The sequence below is a fragment of the Thamnophis elegans genome, chromosome 2 (genome assembly GCF_009769535.1).
Source record: "Thamnophis elegans isolate rThaEle1 chromosome 2, rThaEle1.pri, whole genome shotgun sequence".
Lineage (NCBI taxonomy): Eukaryota > Metazoa > Chordata > Lepidosauria > Squamata > Colubridae > Thamnophis > Thamnophis elegans.
In genome coordinates, this window is record NC_045542.1 from 18,740,716 (window position 1) to 18,766,586 (window position 25,871).

The 25,871-nt window shown below is 38.9% G+C and overlaps 2 protein-coding genes across 2 annotated transcripts in view; one reads left to right on the forward strand and one right to left on the reverse strand.

Annotated features, from left to right (window-relative positions):
• Positions 1 to 8: 8 nt before the first annotated feature.
• On the reverse strand, positions 9 to 18,554 carry LOC116504273 (proto-oncogene tyrosine-protein kinase Yrk-like). The gene is made up of 3 exons (XM_032211200.1): positions 18,473 to 18,554; positions 2,217 to 2,608; positions 9 to 106 (listed from the first exon to the last, which is right to left on the reverse strand). The coding sequence occupies exons 2-3, from the start codon at positions 2,542 to 2,544 to the stop codon at positions 9 to 11; spliced, it is 426 nt and encodes a 141-aa protein (XP_032067091.1). The 5' UTR covers positions 2,545 to 2,608; positions 18,473 to 18,554.
• A 236-nt stretch (positions 18,555 to 18,790) lies between these two features.
• MARS1 (methionyl-tRNA synthetase 1) overlaps positions 18,791 to 25,871 on the forward strand; it is a 29,284-nt gene continuing 22,203 nt past the window's right edge. Inside the window, exons 1-4 of the mRNA XM_032209918.1 lie at positions 18,791 to 19,007; positions 20,093 to 20,183; positions 22,568 to 22,667; positions 24,488 to 24,622. Coding sequence (XP_032065809.1) covers positions 18,836 to 19,007; positions 20,093 to 20,183; positions 22,568 to 22,667; positions 24,488 to 24,622 — 498 coding nt within the window. The 5' untranslated portion in view covers positions 18,791 to 18,835. The remainder of the gene's footprint in view (positions 19,008 to 20,092; positions 20,184 to 22,567; positions 22,668 to 24,487; positions 24,623 to 25,871) is intronic.

The following is a 25,871-nucleotide window of genomic DNA, read 5'->3' on the forward strand; positions in this document are numbered from 1 at the left end:
TTGAATTCTCATCTTGGCAGGTGCGGCAGAACAATAAATCTGTATGGGAATGATGGGGATGGCTGCACCCAAATATCCTCCAGGGAATGAGACATTTCCAAGCATGCTGAAAGGAAGAAAAGTAGAACCAGCAAGGATAATTCTGGCTTTTCCTCACACATTCCATGTTTAGTGAAGCTTTTGGTTCAACAAGGGTAGTTCCAAATTAAGGATCATGAGGAAAATTAATTTTCTGGTCATGAGGAAAATTACTTTTGGTTTTTGCTTACTGTTGTTTTAATTTTATATTGACTCCTACTACTGGGAATGTCTAATGAAAAGTAAAGAGTCTGGAATAATACCTGGTTTCTGGGGGGTACATCCAAGGTGTATGGCAACATTGCAAATATCGCTAAAGGTAAAGGTTCCCCTCGCACATATGTGCTAGCAGTTCCTGATTCCAGGGGGTGGTATTCATCTCCGTTTCAAAGTCAAAGAGCCAGCGCTGTCCGAAGACATCCCCGTGGTCATGTGGCCGGCATGACTAAACACTGAAGGTGCACGGAATACTATTACCTTCCCACCAAAGCTGGTTCCTATTTTTTTTCTACTTGCATTTTTACATGCTTTTGAACTGCTAGGTTGGCAGAAGCTGGGACAAGTAACGGGAGCTCACTCCGTTAAGCGGCGCTAGGGATTCGAACCGCCAAACTGCCAACCTTTCAATCTCCAAGCTCAGCATCTTGGCCACCGCATCCCTTTTAGCAAATATAGCTAGCCATAGCCTTTTCCTATAATGGCTCTTTTACTTTCCAGTCCATCCGATAGTCATAGTCAAAATCCCCACCAGGCTTGACTTTCAAGTTCAGGAAAGGCTGGTCAAGTCTTTTTAAGACTTCCAGTGGAAACAGAATATGAAACCACTTCTCTGCTTAGAGCTGCTTAGATCTCCATCATAGCCCTTGAAGCAATCTCTTTCTGTTTCTAAGCTCCTGAGGGTCCAGCTCATTGACAAAGGTTTACTGTTTCTGACTTTTCAATATCAGCAGGAATCTTTGGGAATCAGTGGCACTATGAAATTTTAAAGATGTTTGGTCCTTTTCTTCTAACTCCCCTTCTCAATTTTCAGTTTTTTTTAAACCAACAATCTTTCTATTTATTATCTCTTTGTCACTGTCACTACTGATTAAGTGCCACGGGCCGGCCACCATCTTTATTGGTCTACTTTCCCACCAAATAGTGTCCTGGACCAGTCACACAGCACTACTGTCAGGGGTATAATGACACAGTATTTAGCTTCATAAATATTCATACAAGGGGTGTACATTTTTTTTAGGACTGGGGACAATAGCTCTCTTTTGAGGGGGAGGCATACTCAGTGTCTTGGGAAAATAACTGAAGTCGTTACACAGATGGGCAACTCTACAATTTTCTGTTTTCCTAAATTTGGGGATAGGAATGTAATCCCTCCCCCTTTATTTTTAGAAATTGTGTTAACCAGGGCTAACCAAATTTCCAAAAGGAAAAATACACTAAGGCTACCAAATCTTGGCTTCAAAAATATATACAACCACTAGATGGCAATAGACGTGTCCACAAAATTATAACTCTTTGCTGCCCTCTGGTGCTGTTTCGGTTTCTCGAAGTTCAAGCATGCTTGTTCACTTGTGGGTATCTAAGTTGCAGTGAGTGACAAATACTGGCCATTTTCTATGCTATACCTGACTGATTTGGAGCAGTATCGCATTTTCCCTCTGAAACAGGATGTCTGATCCCCTAAAATAAACTGCATTTTTGTATGTAATGTTTCCACCACAAAATTATGGGAATGTTCCAGGGGTGGGTTGCTACCAGCATTACTGCTGGTTCAGCGTGCAAATGCTCCTCACACATGTGCATTTACACCTAAAAAGTCAGCGCATGCGCAGAACGTAAGAAAAGGGGGGGGGATTATATTTCTGTAATGCACACTGTTCTTCACATGCACAGAAGCAAAAACAAAGATGGTAGCGCCGACAATAGAACTGCTTTGGGTGCGTGGGTGGCCAAATTACTACCTACTCTGCCGAACCAATCCGAACTAGTAGGAACCCACCTCTGGAATGTCCATCCAATGTTCAGCTATTGTGGTGGTGGAAACTCCAGAGATAGCACAAAGTTTCTTGAGAGTTCCAACTCTCTGGAGTTGAAGTTGCCCAACTGTGGTTTAATCCCTTGAAGTTCAAAAAACAACTCACCTGGACCTTCATCCTTTTCTGAAAGGATGCCAGGAAAGCCATTTTGCTGTAGTTCATCATAGGTAACTTCAGCCACATAGGATGCTGGGACAAAGATGGGCCTCTTCTGCTTGGGCTGGCCGAACCGCTTCACCTGCCACCAATCTTCATTGGCCTTGTGCATAAGGTGGAAGATCTCCCCTTCCTCAATGGTCACCTGCCTCCCATCTTCAGATTTGTACTGATAGTCATAGAGAGCCTGCAGCATCACACTGCCTGGAGAATCCAGAGAAGATTCACTCTGGGGGTGATTGAACCCATCCAAGAACTGTCTCGGACTTGAAAACATCTTGCCAAGTCAGGTTGATTCAAAAGAGCCAGCAATTCTGGGCCTCAGCATGCTAACTTTTCACCTGTGATGAAAATAATTACAGCACTAAATTTAGATGTGGTGAAAATATAAGTGATGTACAGTGCCAGTTAACTAAATGCCTTAGATATTGTGATTTCTTAGGTCTGAGCAGAGGTGGGTTCCTACCAGTTCGCACCTATTCGGTAGAACCAGTTCGGCAAATCTACCGAACCGGTTAGAAGAGGTTCCACCAGCGGACCCGGAAAGCAGGCCACACCTACAGAAGAGGTTCCACAATTTTTTGAAACCCACCACTGGTCCTTGGATATGATTATTCTACACTTTCATGCTCATATTTATAAAACTCAGTGCCTCTGTGAAAAGTAAGGCTGACTACTGTGTTTGTGGTGCAATCAGAACATTGCGTGTGTTGAAGTTGTTTTAACGCAAACCAAAGATGCCTTTTAAAAAACAAGTTTACATCATATTCTTATGCATGCCAGTGCTGTGTGTGAGGTAATTTAAGGTGGTTCTGACAAGTGTCGTCGGCATCTTCATATCTGGTCACATGGGTGGTAAGCCACTCCCACAAAGGAGGCCACACCCATAGAGTAGGTTCGAACAATTTTTGAAACACATCACTGGGTCTGAGGATATTATTCAAAATTTTGTAAATTGTGGGTTATTAGTAGGTAAAACACCTAGATTGTACTGATTTATGTAAATTTAGACTACTAAAATAAGAAACGTACTGAAAGAGTAAAATTTCCTCTATAGTTCAGTGTAATAACTTGTGATGGTAACTCAAAAAATAGCCTGAGGATGAATCTCATTTTCCCAGGAAGAAAAAGGATAGAAAACCTTAAGTACAGATAGTCCTCGACTTACGACCACAATTGAGCCCAAAATGTATTTGTTATGTGAGAAATTTGTTAAGTGAGTTTTGCCCCATTTTACAACTTTTTGCCACATTGTTAAATGAATCACTGCACCTTGCTAAATTAGTAACACAGCTATTAAGTGAATCTGACTTCCCCATTGACTTTGCTTATCAGAAGAGTGCAAGGTTATCACATGACCCTGGGGACACAGCAACAGTCATAACATGAAAACAGTTACCACAGCATCTGGATTTGATCACGTGACCAATATGCTTCAATGCAGTGACGTGAGGTGAGGTTTATGGCTGGTGAGGCAGTCCTCTCCCCCGACATCCCACTGTCTAAAGCGGCTTCCTTTCTTTCTCCCGCCTGAACTGACAGGTGGGCGAAAGAAAGCACTTTAGACAGTGGGTACTTCTTTCTTTCGCCCGCCGAGCTCTGACAGGTGGCCGAAGAAAGCGGCAGCCCACCAGCTCAGGTGGGCGAGCTGGCGGGCTGCCACTTGTTTTTTGCCCAGCTGCTGCTTTCTTTTGCCCGCCGCTGTGTCCGTGGCTGCCACAGAGGCTCAAATTGAGGGAGAGTTTTGTTGAGTGAAGAAACCAAACAAACAAACAAACAAACAAACACACACACACACACAAACTTGCACCAGGAGGATTAATTTTGAATTCCTCCCCCTCCCTCCGACCCACATACCTTTTCCATCTGTTTCACAGAGGATTTCAATTCTGCTCTTGCCTGCCATCATGAAAATGTAAAAAATGTAAAAGGAAAAAGGCAGGAGCTGCTGAGGTCAGGCTGGGTTAGTTGCTGCCATAGTCCCCAGGGATGACTCTGCTTAACTGTTTAAAAAAGCCTCTAAACAATGCCCTCTACACGAGGAGGCAAGAGAACCACGTGCCTCATCTACATAAGGAATTTTTCAGCTTTTAACCCTTGCTTAACTCTGCTCAAGTGATCATAAAGTCAGACTAGATGAGGCACGTGCTTCTCCTGCCTCCTCCTGTAGAGGGCACTTTTTAGAGGCTTTTTTAAACAGTTAAGCACTAAGCAGAGTCATCCATTGTGACTCTGGCAGCAACTAGCTCGGCCTTTTTCCTTTTACATTTTTTTTTCTTTTCATGATGACAGTGGTGAGGCTCTGCCTCCCCTGCCTCCCCTGACTGCACGTCACTGTTTCAATGGTCATAAATGTGGAAAATAGTCATGTCACTATATTCAGTGCTGTGGTAACTTGAACAGTCAACTAACTGAACTGTTGTAAGTCAAGAACTACATGAATTGAGAGAAAAGAGGAAATAAAAGAAATGAAAGAAGAAATTAAAAGTGAAATAAAAGGACTTAAACAGAGGGCTGTAGAGAAATTTGACGCTAAGGTTGATAAAATTAGAGACGACATGCTGAGTCTTGTAAACTGTATTAACAGAACATATTTCTGGAATGGAAGATACTCTAGAGGTTCTTAATGATGCCAATGCTAACTTGACATTGAAAACAGAGGTGGTGGAACAAAAAGTGGAAAATGCTGAAAAAGAAATTATTATGATACAGTACCGACAAATGGAGTTCGCATTAAGAGTAAGGGGGCCTGCGTGAGGAGAAACAGGAGAACTGAAACAGACCTATCGGAAGCTTTTTGATCGCCTTGATGGGAAGACCAGGGACCAACCAAGACTGGAAAATTGACAAAGCTTTACCGCGTTAACTCTGGCTGGGCAAAGCAGAAGCAGCTTCCTCGAGACATCGTTATATATTTTACTACAAGAGAGCTTAGAAATATGGTCTAGCAAGCGTCTTATAACACTAAGCTTCAAATTGGCGGTCAAGACCTGGCTGTTGTGAAAGAGATACCACCTCAAATGTTAAGAGCCAGGAGAGACTACGCTTTTTGGTCGAAGAACTCAGAAATCGTCAGATACAGTATAGATGGGATGCGCCATTTGGCATCATATTTACATTGATAAGCAAAGGTACCGCCTCAACTCTGTATGGAAAGCCCGAGATTTTATTATAACTATATTGAAGGCCGGACACCCTGCACATCTGGACCCAGAGAAAGACCACAAGAAGGCAGGAGAGAACAGCAAACTACACACAACCACCAGACAAGATGAGCATCTCTCTTCATCTAGAAGTGCAAGGTGCTATGGGAACTAAGACCTAGCCGTATGACTACTAGACGTATGGAGAACAAGCTAAAAAGCACAGCATCAACAATCATCTGCCATCGATCAGGAACTACAATAACAAATCTGGAGACAGTGGGAGGAGCTAGACCTAAGGTTTAACAGCCGTGCAGGAAGCTCTACAAATGCTTCAACCAACCAAAGATGACACTAAGATTTACATGGAATGTCACGGACTGAATTCTCCACAGAAGAGGAAGAAAATATTTCATTATCTCAAACAGTTTAAGAACGAGGTAATTTGTTTGCAAGAAACTCATATCAAGTCAACTGATCAAAAATATTAATATTCATATATTGGAACAACCGCAGGAATCCAGTATGGTTTTAATGAATATGATTAATCAATATGGTCAAGTGTCGGGCTTTAAAATAAACTTAGGAAAAACGAAAATATTAGCTATAAATATGAATATTAAACAAAAGGAAGAATTAGGAGTGATGCTAGGATGTGAGGTAGTTAAAAAAGTCAAATATCTTGGAGTTAACATTTTAACTTCAAATGGGAAATTATATAAGCATAATTATGAACCACTTTGGTAATAGCATACAGACAGAGATGAAAAAATGGGAGAAATTGCACTTATCTTTGCTGGGTAGGATAGCGGCAGTGAAAATGAACATTTTACCAAAATTTTATTTCTCTTCCAAATGTTACCTATACTTAAAAAGATGCGAACCTTTTAGAATTGCAGAAGGGTATCAACAAATTTGTGTGGGCAGGAAAGAAGCCGAGGGTAAAGATGAAAATAATGCAAGATGTACGTGAGAGAGGAGGATTGAAACTACCTAATTTAAAACTATATTATGATGCAGTGGCATTATCTGTAATTAGTGATTGGATTCATTTAACTAATGATAGAATATTGAACATTGAGGGACACGATCTGGTATTTGGTTGGCATGCTTACCTGTTATTCAACAAAAAATTGGATAAGACCTTTAAAAGTCATATTTTAAGAAATGCTTTATTGCGGGTCTGGAGAAATATCAATATAAATTAAATGACAAGATACCCATGTGGGCAATTCCTAGACACGCAATTGAAAATATGAATACAGCACAAAAACAGGACAGAATTACTTACAGACAGCTTCTTACCTCGGAAAGGGGGGTATTACAATTAAAATGTTTAGAGGTATTAAAAGAGGAGAAGGTAGTTCAAACATGGTTCCAGTATGGGCAATTACAGGCTAGGTGGAAAATAGATCAAAAAATTGGTTTTATTCAAGTTGAGGATAATCTGTTTAAACAAATAAGAGATCAAAGCTTAATGCATATAAAGAGGATATATAATGTATTAATACAGATGGATTCGGACACAGAATTAGTTAAAGATATGATGATAAATGGGGCTCCAAAATATTGAGGAACCAATAATGTTGGATACATGGGAAAGAATCTGGGTAAGAAATGTGAATTTACACAAGCTCAAAATCTGAGAGAAAATTTTTACAAGATGTTCTATAGATGGGCATTTAGATCCTAAAAAGTTGCTTCTATTATCCGAATGTACAGGCCTAAATGTTGGAGGTGTGGTTCTCTCGATGCTAACATATTATCATATATGGTGGACCTGCCAAAGGTTAGGCATTTTGGTAAAAATATGGTGGTTCTTGCAAAATGTTTTAAAAAGAAGGATAAGTTTAGTCCTCAGTTCTTTTTACTAGGTAATAGTACTGATTTTACGTGTAGAGGACCAGATTGACTCATGCAACCTGATAACTAGCAGGCATAGACTGTTGGTGGCGCAATATGGAAGAAGGAAGACTTGCCTACAATCCAAGAATGGACATTGAAAGTAACAAACTTAGCTGAAATGGGCTAAAATATCGGCATATCTCAAAGATCATTCAAATGAGAGATATAAACGAGACTGGAAAAAATGGATTGACTATATACAAAATAATACGGGACTAAGAAATTCCAGTTAGCCTATGCTTAAGATCAGAAATGATTTAAACTGTTAAAAAGTCAGTTCAGTAAGAAGAAGCTAGGTCAATCTAGAATGTCATTAATTTCTTTATTTCTTTTTTCTCAATAGATTTAGACTGTGTTAGTTAAAATCCATACCGTGTACGGGTTCTGGGAAGTCGGGGTGGGGGGAAGAGGAGGGGGGGTGGTGGGGGTGGAGGGGAGGGAGGATACACACAACAAAAATATTTGATCAACTCAAAACTTGGTCAACATTTTGCAGCTTCTGCTATGGAAAAGAAGAAGGTATAGTTGTATACTTAAGAAAAGATATGAAAGCTGATTAATAGAAGCATATCCCTTCGGAAGATATATTGCTTTAGACTTATCTTAGAAGGAAAAAGGACATTACTTTTGGGAATTTATGCTCCCCAATCAACAGCAAGATAGATTCTATAGAAATCTTCATGCTAAATTAGTACAGTGGGGCTATAGTTCCTGTATACTATTGGGTGACTGGAATGGAGTGATAGATACTAAGAGAGATAAGAAGATTTCCCCGCCTAAAATACAAAAGATGCGAGCAAAGTTACCCAAATCGTTCTTTGACATGATGATGATTTTGAATTGAGATATATTTGGCGAGAAAGAAATGCAGAGGATATGACTTCACTTTCATTCTCAGACAGGCTCAATCCCTTCAGGATTGATTTTATCCTACCACTAATGATTGCTTTTCTAGGTCAAGAAAACAAAGATTGCAGCTAGGGTCCTTTCGGACCACAAACCCAGTTTGGATGGAGTTGGGAAGGGTAGTGCAGGCAAGAAGGTCGTGGAGATTGAATGAAACTTATTTAGATTGAAATATATTAATGATTGTAAAAAATACTATCTGAATATTTGTTTTGAATAGGAATAAGGGTAGCTCTATGGAATTTGTATTGGACGCAAGCAAAGGCGTATATGAAGGAGTTTTGATGAATATAAATAAACCACATAGAAATAAGCAAGGGTTAAAACGAACAGAACTGGAAGAGGAGATTAAGAGAAAAGAGCTGGAGTTAACAATGAACCCAGATGATACAAAGGTTAAGGAAGCTATTAACATATTAAAATCTCATTTGACATGTTGATCTCTGACCAGGTAGCTACTAATTTAGTATAATGCAAAACACAATACTTTTTGTAATGCAAACACACCTGGCAGATGGTTAGCTTATCAGATTAGGAACAAAAGGAAAACTCGAATATATCTAAACTGATTTACAGAGGGGAAGGAGGTGTTTCAACAGGAAGAGATTCAAAAGGCTTTCTGGAATTTTTTACAGGAACTGTATAAAGGGGTTAAAATTAATGGTTTAGACATAGACAAATATTTAGACAAAGAGAAAATACCTTCAGTTAGAGAATAACACAGGCAAAAATTGAATCAACCATAACCTCGGGGGAAATCCTGCAGGTAATTAAGCAATTAAAGTCAGGGAAAGCCACAGGTACAGATGGCTTGACAGCGGTTTACTATAAAACTTACAGTTAGAAATGGTAGAACCTCTTAGAGAATTATTTAATATGATTCAAACGGAAGGTAAGTCCCTCCATCTTGGAAGACAGCGTTTATATCTTTGATACCCAAAGAAGATCAGATACTACTCACCCAAAAATTATAGACCTATTTCATTACTGAATGTAGATTATAAATTTTTACTAAAATATTAGCAAATAGGTTAATGTTGGTCATTCAACAATTGATACATATGGACCAAACAGGTTTTATACAAGGGAGACAGATGAAAAGTAATGTTAGATTAATTATTAATGCATTAGAATATTTGGGAAAGAACAACCAGATCCCTGCTGCTTTTATATTTTTGGATGCTGAGAAGGCCTTTGATCGAGGTTAACTGGCAATTTCTGCTGAAGATACTGCAAAAAATGCAGATAGGAGATAATTTTTACAGTCAATTAAAGCAATATACCAACAGCAAACAGCACAAATTATAGTCAATGGAATTTAACAGACTCTTTTCAAATTGGAAAAGGTACAAGACAGGGCTGTCCTTTGTCCCCATTATTGTTTATTATAACTTTGGAAGTATTGTTGAATAAAATACGGGCCTTGGATGGTTTAAAAAGGATCAAGATTAGGCAGCAAGAATATAGAGTCCGCGCTTTTGCGGATGATTTGGTCATAATATTGGAACAACCGCAGGAATCCAGTATGGTTTTAATGAATACGATTAATCAATATGGGTCAAGTGTCGGGTTTTAAAATAAACTTAGGAAAAACCAAAATATTAGCTATAAATATGAATATTAAACAAAAGGAAGAATTAGGAGTGATGCTAGGATGTGAGGTAGTTAAAAAAGTCAAATATCTTGGAGTTAACATTTTAACTTCAAATGGGAAATTATATAAGCATAATTATGAACCACTTTGGCATAGGCATACAGACAGAGATGAAAAAATGGGAGAAATTGCACTTATCTTTGCTGGGTAGGATAGCTGCAGTGAAAATGAACATTTTACCAAAAATTTTTATTTCTTTTCCAAATGTTACCTATACTTAAAAAGATGCGAACCTTTTAGAATGGCAGAAGGGTATCAACAAATTTGTGTGGGCAGGAAAGAAGCCGAGGGTAAAGATGAAAATAATGCAAGATGTACGTGAGAGAGGAGGATTGAAACTACCTAATTTAAAACTATATTATGATGCAGTGGCATTATCTGTAATTAGTGATTGGACTCATTTAACCAATGATAGAATATTGAATATTGAGGGACACGATCTGGTATTTGGTTGGCATGCTTACCTGTTATTCAACAAAAAATTGGATAAGAATTTTAAAAAGTCATATTTTAAGAAATGCTTATTGCGGGTTTGGAAGAAATACCAATATAAATTAAATGACAAGATACTCATGTGGGCAATTCCTAGACACGCAATTGAAAATATGAATACAGCACAAAAACAGGACAGAATTACTTACAGACAGCTTCTTACCTCGGAAAGGGGGGTATTACAATTAAAATCTTTAGGGGTATTAAAAGAGGAGAAGGTAGTTCAAACATGGTTTCAGTATGGGCAATTACAGGCTAGGTGGAAAATAGATCAAAAAATTGGTTTTATCCAAGTTGAGGATAATCTGTTTAAACAAATAAGAGATCAAAGCTTAATGCATATAAAGAGGATATATAATGTATTAATACAGATGGATTCGGAAACAGAATTAGTTAAAGATTGTATGATAAAATGGGCTCAAAATATTGAGGAACCAATAATGTTGGATACATGGGAAAGAATCTGGGTAAGAAATGTGAAATTTACACAAGCTCAAAATCTGAGAGAAAATTTTTACAAGATGTTCTATAGATGGCATTTAGATCCTAAAAAGTTGGCTTCTATGTATCCGAATGTACAGCCTAAATGTTGGAGGTGTGGTTCTCTCGATGCTACATATTATCATATATGGTGGACCTGCCAAAGGTTAAGGCATTTTGGATAAAAATATGGTGGGTCATGCAAAATGTTTTAAAAGAAGGATAAAGTTTATTCCTCAGTTATTTTTACTAGGTATATGTACTGACTTTACAGTGGTAGAGACCAATTTGATTCTGCACCTGATAACTGCAGCAAGACTGTTGGTGGCGCAATATTGGAAGAAGGAAGACTTGCCTACAATCCAAGAATGGACATTGAAAGTAACAACTTAGCCGAGATGGCTAAAATATCGGCATATCTCAAAGATCATTCAAATGAGAGATATAAACGAGACTGGAACAAAATGGATTGACTATATACAAAATAAATACGGGACTAAGAAATTCAGTTAGCCTATGCTTAAGATCAGAAATGATTTAAACTGTTAAAAGTCAGTTCAGTAAGAAGAAGCTAAGGTCAATCTAGAATGTCATTATTTCTTATTTCTTTTTTCTCAATAGATTTTAGACTGTGTTAGTTAAAAATCCATACCGCGTACGGGTTCTGGGAAGTCGGGGGGGGGAAGGAGGAGGGGGGGTTGGGGGGTGGAGGGAGGGAGGGGCACACACAACAAAAAAAAAATTGTACTTCAATGTCTTAATGATTGACAAATGATGACATATTTGTGTTTTTTTTAAAGAAAAATAAAAAGTTCTGTTTTTTTTTTAAAAAAAGAACTACATGAATTGGTTAAAAACAAACTTAGACTGACTTTCTTGATTTATTGCTATAAAAATAATTTATTGCTGTGGTAGAGTCAGTTTGAGTTAGTGATTAAGGTGCTGGTTTGGAAACCAGGATACTGGGAATTCTAGGCCTCTGAGGCATGAACACTGAGTGATTTGGAGCCAATCATTCTCAGACTGACCCATCTTCCAGAGTTGGGGTTCGGGTGAAGTTTTATGAGTGTGAAGAATAAACCGTCAGGCATTTGGCATCTTTTTAACGAAACAAAAAAGTAATGGTGCAGAAAATGTTAGACTATGAAAGGAAAATAATACTCAGAAGAAAGTAGAGCCAGGAAGAGGTAGTAGTTCTATAAACAAGAAGGGAGTAGCTACATCTATCTTCAGCCCCAAAAGTGCTTCCAACTATTGGACTCTTTTCTCAGATATTGCATGTCAATATTTCTGTATCCATGGACCAAGTCAAGTCACAAATGACTTTTCAGGAGAGCCATCAGGTTAGGAAAACAATCACAATATGTTTTTTTAACCTGTAGGTTAGTTCTTTCCTCTCCCACTTCTGAAGAATCTAAATCACCAGAAGCACCCAAGTAGCTGTTGCAACAGGAAGTAACAATGCGCTTGCATCTTCTTGCAGAGAATGAACCCACAGTCATATTAAGCAGAAATTGTTCCCGGTGGAATTTGCTTGTCAGAATCAGCTAGGAGGGAAAGTAAAACTGTCTCCACCAGCCCCCTGGGACTCCCTAATCTTGTTCTTGAAAGCATCTCTCACAGTGTTTTTGCCCTCCAAGGCAAAGCTTATGCTGACCAAGAAATTACCCTCAACGCAGCAGATTCTCTTCAGAACCAGGGACGACCAACTCTGTAAAGATCACTCTATCCGCGGTCTTTCCACATACGAATGACTAGCTTTTCTGATCAAGAACTGATAGGATTGCACACTTACAGAGACAAGAACATATATGATATATGGGGACGCCGCATTGAAAAGAGATTATATAACAATCAGTTTGGAAAAAGCGTGCTGTAGAAATAAAATGAGAAACAAATATTTAGAATAAAAATAACAAAAAGAATACTCATTCTATAAAATGTTTTTGACCAGAAGAGGAGAAGGAAGAAGAGGAGGAGGAGGAGGAGGAGGAGGAGGAGGCTGAGGCTGGTGTGATGAGCTAACCAAGCTGAACTTTAATCTCTTTGCTGTCATTATTTCGGTGCCTTTAGATTATTGTCCCAAAGTTCAACTCTAGCTATACCATTAAAGGGACAGGTTGAAAAAACCAGGGAGCTTCAAAATACTGTCTACTGTGGTGTCATTGGCTTGGCTTCCAGGACATGGTAACCTTGGCCAGTTACTGAAAGTGGATGTAAGACAGAATTCAGAGGTGATAGTGTGGTTAGTTACCCTTATGTCGCTTCTCAAAAGAAACGTGTCTTTCTTGTTGTGTTAAAAAGTGCAGGAGAAAGAAAGATGGGATCTAACAAATTACATATATATGGGTTCCATGTTTGAAAGCAAAAGTATTAGTCAGAACTCTTGAGCTTTCACTTCAACATTTTTCCTAAATATTTTTTTTCAATCAGTGCACAGCGTTGTCTCGTTCTTCTCTAGTCCCGATTGTTATTAGGGAGATGCAACACAAGACCATGCTGGCAGACTTCAGGTCTGACAGCTAGATTGAAATGTCCTTTAATGTCTCACTACGCCCGCCACCCCCCACCCCCAAGTTGTTCTGAGACATGTTGGGAACTTCAAATGATGATCTCTCTTCTTCCAACACTTCTCCCTGCAATAAACAATACTTATTCATCTGGATTGAGAAGCTCAGGATAGAGTGAGTCCCGCTCTCAACACCATTGATCGACAGCACTGTAACATGCTAGGTCTGCCTTTGAAGATGTCCCAGGAACTAAAATCCATACAAAATATCACAGTCAGAATGTCTACAGTGAAAGCAGCTACTTCACCATGTTCACTGTGCAAATGCCCCAATGGTTACCAATAGATGTGAGCACCATATTCTAGGTCTTCTAAGCTCTCAAACAACATTTTCCAAGCTGATGCCCTGAGATACTTTGACTACAAATCCCATTGTCTCGGACAAATACAAACAATAGCCATATCTTGATGCTCCTGAGTGCTATTGAACTCTCTGTGTATATGCAGTTTGGGAGAAAATTGATTGAAAACATACAGGGCCAGATGGAAGGACAAAACAATATTTAAGTATAGCTAGGTATTCTGACTTCAGATGAAAGCTTCCTGTTTATAAATTGTAGCCTTCTATTGTTTCCTGTTGAACAGAATAGAGAGTCAACAGAAATGTGGCTTATTCATCACCACTTGAAGAATGACTCAAAATCGTCTTTTAGGGCCAGTTTCTGTTGAGTTTAAATGCTTTTTTAAAAAAAGATTTCTTGCCATTTTTAAATGATTTATACAATTGATTTATATGGCCACCTATCTCTCAATAGTGATTCAGGAGGCTTGCAGCATTTAAAAACACACAAACCCTAAAACATAGCATCAGACGCAGCATCCGAGGAATCGGACCAGTCTAGAAGGAACAAAAAGCACAGAATGGGCTCCTGTTAATACTCCTTTCCCATAGATAACATCCATAGGAAAAGGCCGTTCCTAAAGTCCAGCAGAATTGGGCTAATCTAATCTTTGGAGCAACAGTATTCCATCAGCCGGCCAGTGTCGACTGGCGACTACCCAGAGGAGGGCCTTCTCTGTGGCTGCTCCGACCCTCTGGAACGAACTCCCCGTGGAGATTCGTACCCTCACCATCCTCCAGGCCTTCCGCACAGCGCTTAAAACCTGGCTGTTCCGACAGGCCTGGGGCTAAAGACTCGCTGCCCCACTTCGAATGGTATGACTGTTGTGCTTTTTTTTTTTTTAAACTATGTATGGTTTTATGTTTTCTGTAACTTTGTTTGTTTTTCCCTCCCTTTGAGTTGTGAGCCGCCCTGAGTCCCCTTAGGGAAAAGGGCGGCATACAAATAAATGAAAATGAAAATGAAATGAAATGAAAGACAGGAACAATAATGTAAGAAACTTCCAGGTCCTCCAAGAAGCCACCATATTATATACTTGTATGGCAAGGAGATATATTGAAAAAGGTCTAGTAGTAAAGAGAGCCAGTTTAGTGTTGTTGTTCAGGTGCTAGCTGAGAACTAGGAGACTGTGAGTTCTAGTCCTGTCTTAGGAACAAGAGCCAATTGCTTTCCAGTTCTTCTATCCTTATCATATATTTGCATGCACATCTCAGAAACAGTGCATTCACACATAACACTAAAAAGAAACCAGGCATGCTGTTATGATTTTCTTTGTTGGGTCAATAGCATTGTGTATACTTGCTAATCACCCTTATATCTTTGGGTACATATATGGGTTTAACTTCTGATGATCTATACATAAGCCACAGTGGAAGTCTTTTTTTTTTTTACAGAAAAGTAACACTGCTTTGAATAGCACTGTACACTATTTTTTAACTAACCGCACACTGCGATTATTTTTAATTGTATATAGCATATCATAGCATAGCATAGTATAGAATAGAATAGCATAGAATAGCATAGAATAAAATAGAATTCTTTTTTGACCAAGTGTTATTGGACACACAAGGAATTTGTCTTTGGTGCGTATGCTCTCAGTGTACATAAAATGACAAGATACATTTGTCAAGAATCATAAGATACAACACTTAATGAATCATAGGGTACAAATAAGCAATCAGGAAACAATCAATATAAATCATATATATGCATATAAATCATAAAAGCAACAAAGTTACAGTCATGCAGACATAAGTGGAATAGGAATGATGAGAAGACTAATAGTAATGCAGCCTTAGTGAATAGTTTGATAGTGGTGAAGGAATTATTTGTTTAGCAGAGTGATGGCGTTCAGAAATACAGTTAAGGAACTGATTCTCCAGTTCCAGAAACCGTGAAAAGGATTTGGCCCATTTCTGTTTGCAGGGGTCATGCGACAAGTAGAAGATCTGCTTGAAAAAACATCAGAGCTGCAGTCCTAGCCAATCATGAATCTTTCAAGATGGAGTCCAGCTTTCAAAATGGAAACTAAGCCACTGACAGTTAAGGTGGCCTTAAATTTGAGGAAGACTGTCCTGCATCAATGAATCTACAACAGATAACTCTTTTTCTACAGCTCTTTGGGAATGTTAGCTGATCCCAGTACAACCCTTTCCTGAGTACTGCATTCAGTACTTGTACAGAAGTCCCATCCCTCCCGCCAATGCTTGCCCACCTAAAATGGGAAACCTCATTCCCTAGCCAGTAAGAAAGAAAAAATGGAGTACAATTTCAACTCACAATCCAGAGAAAAGAAAATAAGACTGTAGCCCTACTATAATAATCTTCTCATTATCCCATAACAGTTACATTTACCTGAGCCCATCACACAATGAGACAGATGACTATCCTGGAATAACAGCTTGTTATTTCAATCTTGGACCCGTTCCGTAGTCATTCTTTTCATCTTTCACAGAAATGGAGAGAGAATGGAGAGGTATTTCCCTTCTTTAAAAGTCTTTAGTGTATGAAACATAGGTACCACACACATCCGCCTTCAGAGAGGTGAAGTTTCCTGTGGGCTGCTGCGTTGCTTATGTGCACCACAAAGCAGGAAGGAGGCTCCACTACTAAGTCGCAAACAGAGAAACTGTCCTATTGTAACATTTGTGCATATAAAACATATACAGCCTTGCAACAAGTGTTATCTCATTTAGATCAAGAAGACAGCAATTTCAATCCTAGGCACAGCAGTAACGGCTACCATAATGAGAGAAGGTTATATCTAAGTAAACCCAAGATTACCAGTATATGACATGGTTGCAATTTATGCATGCTGTCTTAGGTGTGCTGCTTCAAAATTATTTTTAACTGAAGGTGCTTCTAACCAGATGGATCACAGAACATACACCTTAGCTTGCTTGCCAGTCACGCAATTATCACTTCTTGATGTTAACCGAATTATTTCACTTCCCCAAAAAAGCTACTTTTATTCATTTTTTTTCCTCCCCACTGCTAAAAATCCCCTCTTGAAGCATCATCCTACACTTGTATGGCTTCCTGACTTTCTATGACAGGAGTGTCAAACTTGCAGCCCGCAGGCCGGATGTGTTACGTGCTGCCAATACCCACCCCCATTTTAGCAAAGGGGAGGGGGGAGTTGCGAAGCATCAGGAGTTTGACACCCCTGTTCTATGAGGTAGTCTAAAAAATTGAAAACTGACCATATTACCTTTTAAAGAGGAGGAACGTAGTCCTCATATAAAAGTACTAAAAAACACTATCAAGTATTTGTTTTCTTTTTAAAATGTTTAGGCTGCCTTTAATGCAAAATACAAGGGAATGAGGTGGCTCAATGGCTAAGACACTGAGCTTGTTGATCAGAAAGTCAGCTGTTCAACGGTTCGAATCCCTAGTGCCACGTAACAGAGTGAGCTCCTGTTATTTGTCCCAACTTCTACCAACCTAGCAGTTTGAAAGCATGTAAAAATGCAAGTAGAAAATTAGGAACCACTTTTGATGGGTAGTATTCCATGTGCTTTTGGCGTTTAGTCATACCAACCACATGACCACGGAGGCGTCTTCGGACAGCACTGGCTCTTCGGCTTTGAAATGGAGATGAGCACCGTCCCCTAGAGTCGGGAACAGCTAGTACATATGTGCAAGGGGAACCTTTACCTTTACCTAATACAAAAGCTCTTCCAAGATACATTGTATCACTGTTCTATTTGTTTATAAATAGATAGAAATCCACAATAGACATAAGAAGTTTAAACTTGAATCTCTGTTAATTTTTGTATTTAATGTACAGGAAGTTCCTTTTGATATCACTGTGCACTAGTTTGATTACATTCACATACATACTGGCCTACTAATAGAATAGACATCCATCTACAAGGTTCCTCTACCATTATTATGATTATATTTATCTAAAAAATGATGATTAAGGTGTTATATCACTAAGGTCAAGTATATCCTCAGCCATAGAAGTTTATTGATAACTTTGAATTCCTAAATGCAAAGTGGGATAAAAATCTAAATAATAAACTTGCAGTCCAATAATGCCTGTTTGGCCTCTTTAGAGATTAACAAACAATTGATATACAGATATTGCAAAACTATATTACAAGTCAGTATCCAGGCTCTAGGTTTACCAGAAATTTGCTTCTACCGACTTGGGTTTGCCAGGCTGAAATTAACCTACTTTGGACACATTATGTGAAGACAGGTCTCTGGATATAGCTATAATATTGGGAAAGGTGGAAAGGACTAGAATGACAACTAAAGTTGAAATATTGAGTTACATTGGCAAAAGACACACCACTAGAGAACAAGGTTAGGGGTAGATCTATATGACCACTCAGTTGACAACATGGCACATAATCAATCTGGTGGTTTTGAAAATTATAAATTCCTATTTAGAATATTAACTTTATTAATCCAACTCCATTAGTGTGCAACCTTTCAAGTTTTTAATTACTCTTCCTTAGGCAACGTTCGAAATTCTTCAAATGGATTTAATAAAAAGAAATATTTATTTTTTTCTCCTGGGCAAGCTGCTTTCGGCTTTATACTTAAATTACTGCTGCCAAGTCTTCAATTGATATTACTTCGCTGTTTCATTACTGAAATATTACAAATTTGGTCCAGATTTAGACGTAACTTGTTCTAGAATTATTTTATTTAATTTCGTCAAGCATGAATTAGGTAACAGATATAAGTATAAACATGCTTACATTAACTGCATATTTAACGATGGGCTTTATTGTCCACGGGAGCTAATTCACAACAACACGTTACAAACAACACATCACACCGCGCTACCCTCTCGCGAACAATCTGAGTGTAGTATTATTACGCAACATCCGCTTTTCCTTTTTTTGCCTCGGGCCTCGTCCTTCAAAACTTCCGGTTGGGTAGGCAATGCGTGTCGGGATTGGTAGTCTCAAAGGGTGCGGCCTTGGTGCGCGGTTGAGGGAGAGCGGATGTGCTCGAGCGCGCAGGCCTCAAAATGGGCGTGAGGCGGGTTGGGTGGGAGGAGGGACCCGTTTCCAACGCGACGTAAGGCGGGAGAGGGCGTGGACGGGGAGTGGGCCTTCATGTCAGGGCCGGCTTCGTTGCATCAGCTGGGGACGAAGCGTGGCTGGGAGGCAGAAGCAGGACGGAGCATGAAGCTGTGCCTGAGCGAAGGCAGCCTCGGCGGGCTGAAGGTCTTGGCGGCTGCCAAAGCCACTGGCGCGCCCGTGGAAGTGCAGTGGCTTCCGCAAGAGGGTGAGTGCCAGGTGGGCGGTAATTCCCCCAAGAAACGGCAGCTTCTTCTAGCAGGACTTTTTTTTTAATTGCAAGAGCTCCAATCCTAGAGATCTGGGTTTTTATTGACCTAAAATTAGAGGCAGCCAGCAACAGAATTAATAAACTTTTTCCGTCCTCCTCTTTAGGATTTTCCTTTAGTCCGTTCTCTCTTTGCACTAAGTCCTTTTAATTTCCCTGCTATGACTTCCTGTGGTTTTGGGATGGAGTCTATTCACCTTTGCGTTTTTTAATTTTTTTGATTTGATTTGATTTGTCAAGCATGTATGAGAAAACAAGTATGTATGAACATAACATATAAACATATAAGTATAAGCAGATATAAGTATATGCATAAGAAATTAGTATAAATAAATAGGAACAGTAGGACAGGGACGATAGGCATGCTGGTGCACTTATGCACGTGTTTTCTGAGGATGAGAGTGGAGAATCTCAACCTGCATTCGTGATGATGCATTCAGAAGTAGCAAGTGATGGATTGACTGGACTAAATATAACTGAACTTAGCAACTGTATTCCAATATGTAAGTTTATAAGGAATAACAGAGTTGGAAGGGACCTTGGAAGATTTTTAGTCCAACTCCCCACTTCAGCAGGAAATCTCATGCTGTTCCCGACAAAGGGCTATTCAATTTCTTCTTATTCATCAAGTATCTTTGATGGGGTGGCAAGACTTTTTTATTTTTCTTCCCTGACATCTCTTTTTGGCAAGGCCTCCACATTTAAATAGTAGCATCATAAGCAGAAATTTGATTCAACAAAGCCTTCCTTATTATCTAGTAATTTTGCCTTGGAAAACAGCTTTGCCAAATTTTGGGGACAGCATTTTCAATCTTTAAGAAGAAGGGAGGAAAATTGTCTTTTCAAATAAAAGTAACCATGTTCTGTCAACCCCCTACTCTGTATGTATGCACAGCATAATATGTATGCACAATATAAGCACACACTGCTATTGTTATATCATCTTAATACATGCTGTATTAAATAGGATCCGATTTTGGGATGCAGATAGGATTTCTCCCTAATTTGTTTTTCTTCTTTGATAGCTCATGTAGTACCATTCCTCACTCGTCCTCAGCTGCCAGCTCTACAGCTGGAAAATGGATCCTTCCTCTTCTCCACAAATGTAATTTCTCAGTAAGTAATGGAGTGTTTATCACTCTGTTTCCAGCTTTTGGCAAAACCTAATGTGATTGTAATCTACCTACCTACCTACCTACCTACCTACCTATATAAAAAGCTCTGTGTCTGTGTGTGTGTATGTTCCAGCATAATTCTGGAACACCTCAAGCAATTTCAACCAAACTTGGTACACAGATGACTTACTCTCTGGAAAAAAATACTGTGGGGGTAAGACACCCTAACACCCCTTGGGTTATGTGTTCTGTTAAGATACAGCCTGTTGTGCCTTAAAATGGCGTCTACTGTACAGCACAGTGGAGATGCCATGGTAACGCTTTCACAGTACTCCACAAGGGGGCTCCCTCTGGTAAGTGGGAAAATCCAACATTAGAAATTATGTTTGGTCCGGACATTTTCCCCTTATAAATTAATACCCGGGCAATGCCAGGTTATCAGCTAATTCTAGATAAACATTATAGGCATATAGGAGAAGCACTGAATTAGAAGAAAAATGGATGCTAAGAAAGGATCTTTCATAAACTGTCTTTGTGCTACATAAACATTTGGGTTATAATTTGGAAATATATTTTCACATGTTCAGCTACCTATTGGTAATTTTCCTATAATGTCAGTCAACCTCAAGCATGCTAAGTGATAAGAGACTTGGCATCGTTGCCAGAGTATTTAAGTGGTCTTTTTTTGCCATAGAAATAGATAGTTGTAATTCAAGAAATGAATGGCAATTTAAGAAATTAATATATATTTAATATAAGAAAATGCAGGTAGTCCTCAACATACGACCACAACTGAGCCCAAAATTTTCATTACTAAGCAAGACAGTTAAGTGAATTTTGCTGCATTTTACAAGTTTTTTTGCCATAGTTATTAAGTGAATCACCATAGTTGTTACCCATTGACTTTGCTTGTCAGGAAGTCACAAAACATGATCAGATGATCCCTGAATACTGCAACCATCATAAAATTGAATCAGTTGCCATGTATCTGAATTTTGATCACCTGCCCGTGGGGATGCTGCTGTGGTCATAAGTGTGAAAAATAGCCATAAATCACATTTTTTCAGTGCTGTTGTAATTTTGAGTGGTCATTAAATGAACTATGGTAAGTCGAGGATTACCTGTATGGAGAATCAAGTATGCTTCTCTTTCCTCAGTACTGACATGAGTTCTGTTTCCATCACCCAAAATCTGATGGGAAATTGAAATAGTACAACATAGAGAAAGAAAGTAAGGGTACCTTTTCCTATTCTCAGTTCTTTGGAGCTGGAAGGAAAATCTGCTTTTTCCACAGTGTCCTGGTAACTTATTAACTTGTATAGGGGATAACAGTGGTATACACTTTAGAACCTCAGCCAATGAATTGTTATAAATGTTAAGTAGACTGGCTCTACTATGAGTCAACTGCCTCACCAGCCAATACTAGAAAACAGGAAGGTACAATGAGATATTGTTGGTAGCAATGTCGGACAGTCTTGTTTTTCTTAAAGTACCTTGCTGTTCTTGAATGAAATGAACCATTTTGGGCCACTTCCGCAGATGGAGTGTGGTGCATGTAGGACATCTTGCTCTTCATCTCAGGTAGCAGAGTGTGTTGGATGGCTAGTGAGTGATCTTTTCCTATGCCAATTTGTAGGAAGGAAGCCAGAATACATGTTTTTGAAAATAATACACTCATAAGGAGTCTTGGATACAGGGCTATAGCTTCTAAACATTTCTCCCTATTGGCTTTCTATTTTCAATATAAGTAATGGGTGCAAAATGAGTAATGAAATCGCAAAACTAGGTACAGGTAGTCCTAGTTAGCAACTTGGTCATTAAATGAAGTGGTTGCTAAGTGAAACCACTCCTGTACTTACAATCTTCCTTTGCTTTACAGACCTTGTAAATGCAAGGTCACAACATTACTTTTTCAATACCATCGTAACCAGGAAAGTTTGCTAAAGAAGGCAGTCGTTAAAAAAGGACTGTATAGAAAGTGTCGGCAGGTTGTTGCATCTGGATATCCTTCTTTGGCTTTAAAGCTAAATGGGATTAGACCTAATGAGTATTTGGAAAATGAGCACACCAAATAATGGCAGGGTAAACTGGAAGATTAAAAAAAAACCTCCTGGCATTTGGAAATATCTCTCATAAACCTACCAAGGAAAGAGATACATCTATATAGTCACAAAGAATTGAGCTTAACTCAAGAGCACCTGTATTTTAGGCATAGGAAAGAAGAATCTTTTGCCAGGAGAAAATAAATCTAGCGTGGGAAGTGTGAATGTTAGTCTCTTGTGAGATAGCAAGACCTCATGGCAGAATAAAGGCTCTTTTACAAAAAGATTCTTGGAAGTGCATTGGCTGAGAGTACTCACCCCCTTCTATTTGTTTATCTTTTAGATACTTTTTCCGCTTATCTGGAAAAGAAATAAGCAGTTTTAGCAATGAGCAGAGTGATTTTGCCAATCAGTTTTTTGAATGGGATATAACTGAGCTAGAGGTGAGTAAAACAGCCATATATTTGGGGTAGCCTGGATAAGCCATTTTTCTTAAAGGGAAGAGCTCTTGTTCAGGTGGTGGTTTAGATTATGCCCAGCTATATATGAGTGGGCTACGTGGAGAGGAGCCAATTGATACCAGAGAACCTGTGACAGGTATAGTATGTTTCTTTGTAACATTTCTTTTGCTAGTGTAGGATGGATCACTTACTGTGTATGTATTTGGATGAAGCTGTAGCCTTTAGCGTATTTAACCTAGTGCAGTTCTTTTATCTTTGGAATAAAAAGCAGCATTTTAAAAGAAAGAAATTAAGATGTGCCTCTGGTTGCCGTTATGTTGGAAGCTGATATTGCTCCCTGTCCCAGCAATGTTTCAGGTCATTGATTTCATCAACTTCAGTGGGATTTACTGATGGCAGGTCATGTTTTTCTGCCTGGCCCACCTAGCTAGCAAACTCATGAATCAGATCATACTGAATCATACTGATTTGAGGAAAAACACCTTTAATGCTAGTTAGAGTGAAAGCATAATCTTGAAAATAAATTAACAAGCAAGCTTATAGTGAAGTCAGTTAAAGTGGAATCTTTGAAAGCTTTCCTTCTCATAGCTGGGCGATAGTCCAGTTCTTGGCTGTTACTGAACACCTCCTCTGCCTAGTTCTCACTATCTCATCATACTGTTTCATACAAACCTACTAAACCAACTGTGCAGTGACATATTGTGTTGACTGAACAAAACCAATGACATGTCTTGTGCGCTGCGTTAAGTGATCGTGTGGTTTGGCCTTAAAACTAAACATTTGGTTTAGTATATTACTGTGAAACTAAGCCATTTGTTAGCCACAGTTTATTGCAAACAAGAAATATTTTAGTTCTGGAAGACAACTAAAGGTCTAAAAGCATGTGATGAGCACACTCACAAAATGACTGTCACAAAAGACTTGCAACATCTTATATATCAGAGGACAAAGTAATTCTCCACCCTATTTACTTGGGTTATCCTTTATCATTCTAGGAGGGTCTTGTGAGATCCAAATATGTTATTGCAAATAAAGTGCCAGAGAATTTGGAGAAGTCAATGGGTAGGAAATTAGAGTCACACACTGAGGCTTGTAACATATTTACTTGTGCCTATTTTATATCTTAGTATAATACATGAACTCAAGACAGTGAGATAAGGAAAAAGCTATATTTTACATTGCTTAGGCAATGTAAACCATTCCATCTATTACTATGTAAGAGAGATAGAATAGTAGGAGAGTTTGGGATATGTAAACAGTCAACATTAGAACAGGTAATCTCTTTGTAGGGAAAAATGGATAGGTGTCTTGGAGGCACCACTAGAAGCAGATGAAACCAGATGTTAAGAATCCCAAGTTTGCATGTACTTGCTATTTTTTCTTTATCCATACAATTTTGTGATCACGTTGGGCTATTGAGTTAGGTGTAAAAGTCTAATAACCCAATGATGTTGCTGTGTTTCATTTTTTTCCCTTAAGAAAAAGCTAGTATAGTGGTTAAGATATTAGACAAGATGTTAGATTAGGTTGGAAAGACCCAGGGTCAAGTCTATTCCAATGAAAGATCACTGGGTGCCTTTGGACTCATCACTTACTCTCTCAGCCCAGCCTACTTTACAGGCTTGCTGCAGAGAAAATTGGAGGAGGAAGTCACTGAGTTCCTGCAAGAAAGGTGGGATATAACTTTGGTAAAAAAATACAACAGTATGAATTTACTAACATGATTGAAGCAGTGACAAAAGACAATAGAAGAAGGTTGAAGATAGATTACAATTCTTCCTTTTCCTCTGCTTTGTCTGCAGCCTGCTTTGTCTGCAGCCTTGTATCTTCATGTGGTACAAGAAAAGAAAGGAGAGGATGTTTTGGGCATCATTCGGAAGCCACTGGATTACCTTGACCAGATTCTTACCAAAAAGGGTACCTCTTACCTCACTGGGGTAAGTAAGAAACTTCGCAGTACTGGCTGACATAGAAGCTGAGATGTGGGAGAATTGAAAGGATACCTGGTTGTTATAAAACCTTAGCTTTTTGTAATATTTAAAGCACAGTACAGCTAGGTTTTATATGGACCCAGGATCAGAATAGAACATGGAGAACCATAATTCCTCTCATGCCTTTCTCACAGCTTTTGGGATTTTTCACAAGCATTGTGTACATGGGGAGTTACTTTAGTAAATTTTAGGGATTAAAAGCTATGTCTTAAGAAAATTAAGAAACAAAAAGCTGAAATCTTCGGGGTGCTTAACCACTGTTTTCATTCTTGAAACAAAATGTATATGTCCAAAATCTAGTTAGTGTGGGGAATCTCTTCTTTGGGGAATGCCAAGGCCCTTGATAGGTGAAGTGATTCTCATCAACAGAGTCATCTTTTCAGAGAAGAACAGATTTTTAGCCTCCCCCCCCCCTCTTTTTTGGTTCTTGTGGGAGAAAAGTTTCTTTCAAAGATGCATTACTTCCTGTGAGAATTTTGATTACCTGTAAAAAGTAGTAATAAGTAAATAGATTGTGTTTTCTTTAGCTTTTACGATCTCATTTTGTTATCTTAATGGTGGCTCACATGGTTAGGATGCTGGTTTGGAAGTTAGCAAGCCCGTGTTCAAGACCAGAGTGCTGCTGTGGGGAGGGGTGAGCCCCTGTCTTTCATTCCAGCTCCTTCTGGGGACATAAAAGGAGTCCTCAACTGGGCAGCCCCCAGGTGACAGTAATGTCACCAGCTAATTCTTTCAACCTGGAAGTGCCTCCATTTTTCTGACGCGAGTGTGATGCAATCATAATTATGGGAAGACCCCAAAGATTCCCAAAATAAAGGCTTAGAGACCCATGTATAGGTTGCAGATTGCTCACCTCTGTTCCAGATCTGTTTTGATTGGGAAAAAGCATTGGAGTATTCTTTAGGGTTTTTTTTTTGTTCTTTACAGAGTTACTTCAGAACTAATTTTATTGTTGTATATCATCTTATATAGAATTAAATAAAAATTACCATATGTTTCTGTAAAGCCAATTAAACTGAAGTGGTCATTGTTATACTACTATTGGTAGTGTTCATGGTGGAGAGAAGAATCTATATATGTACTGTTGAAGAAGTTTCTATCTTGAACATTTGGGAAATGTTTCTTTCCAATGCAAGTGAAATATTCAAGTTGCTCCTACTGCATATTCAGACTGAACTAATTTCTTCTGATTTTT

Bases quoted from the DNA above. Each gene is read 5' to 3' on its own strand.
- LOC116504273 (XM_032211200.1), bottom strand. From the start codon at position 2,544: ATGTTTTCAAGTCCGAGACAGTTCTTGGATGGGTTCAATCACCCCCAG. The intron at 107-2,216 runs GTGAGTTGTTTT...TCTTCCTTTCAG, and splicing joins AGAAAAGGATGAAGGTCCAG to CATGCTTGGAAATGTCTCAT.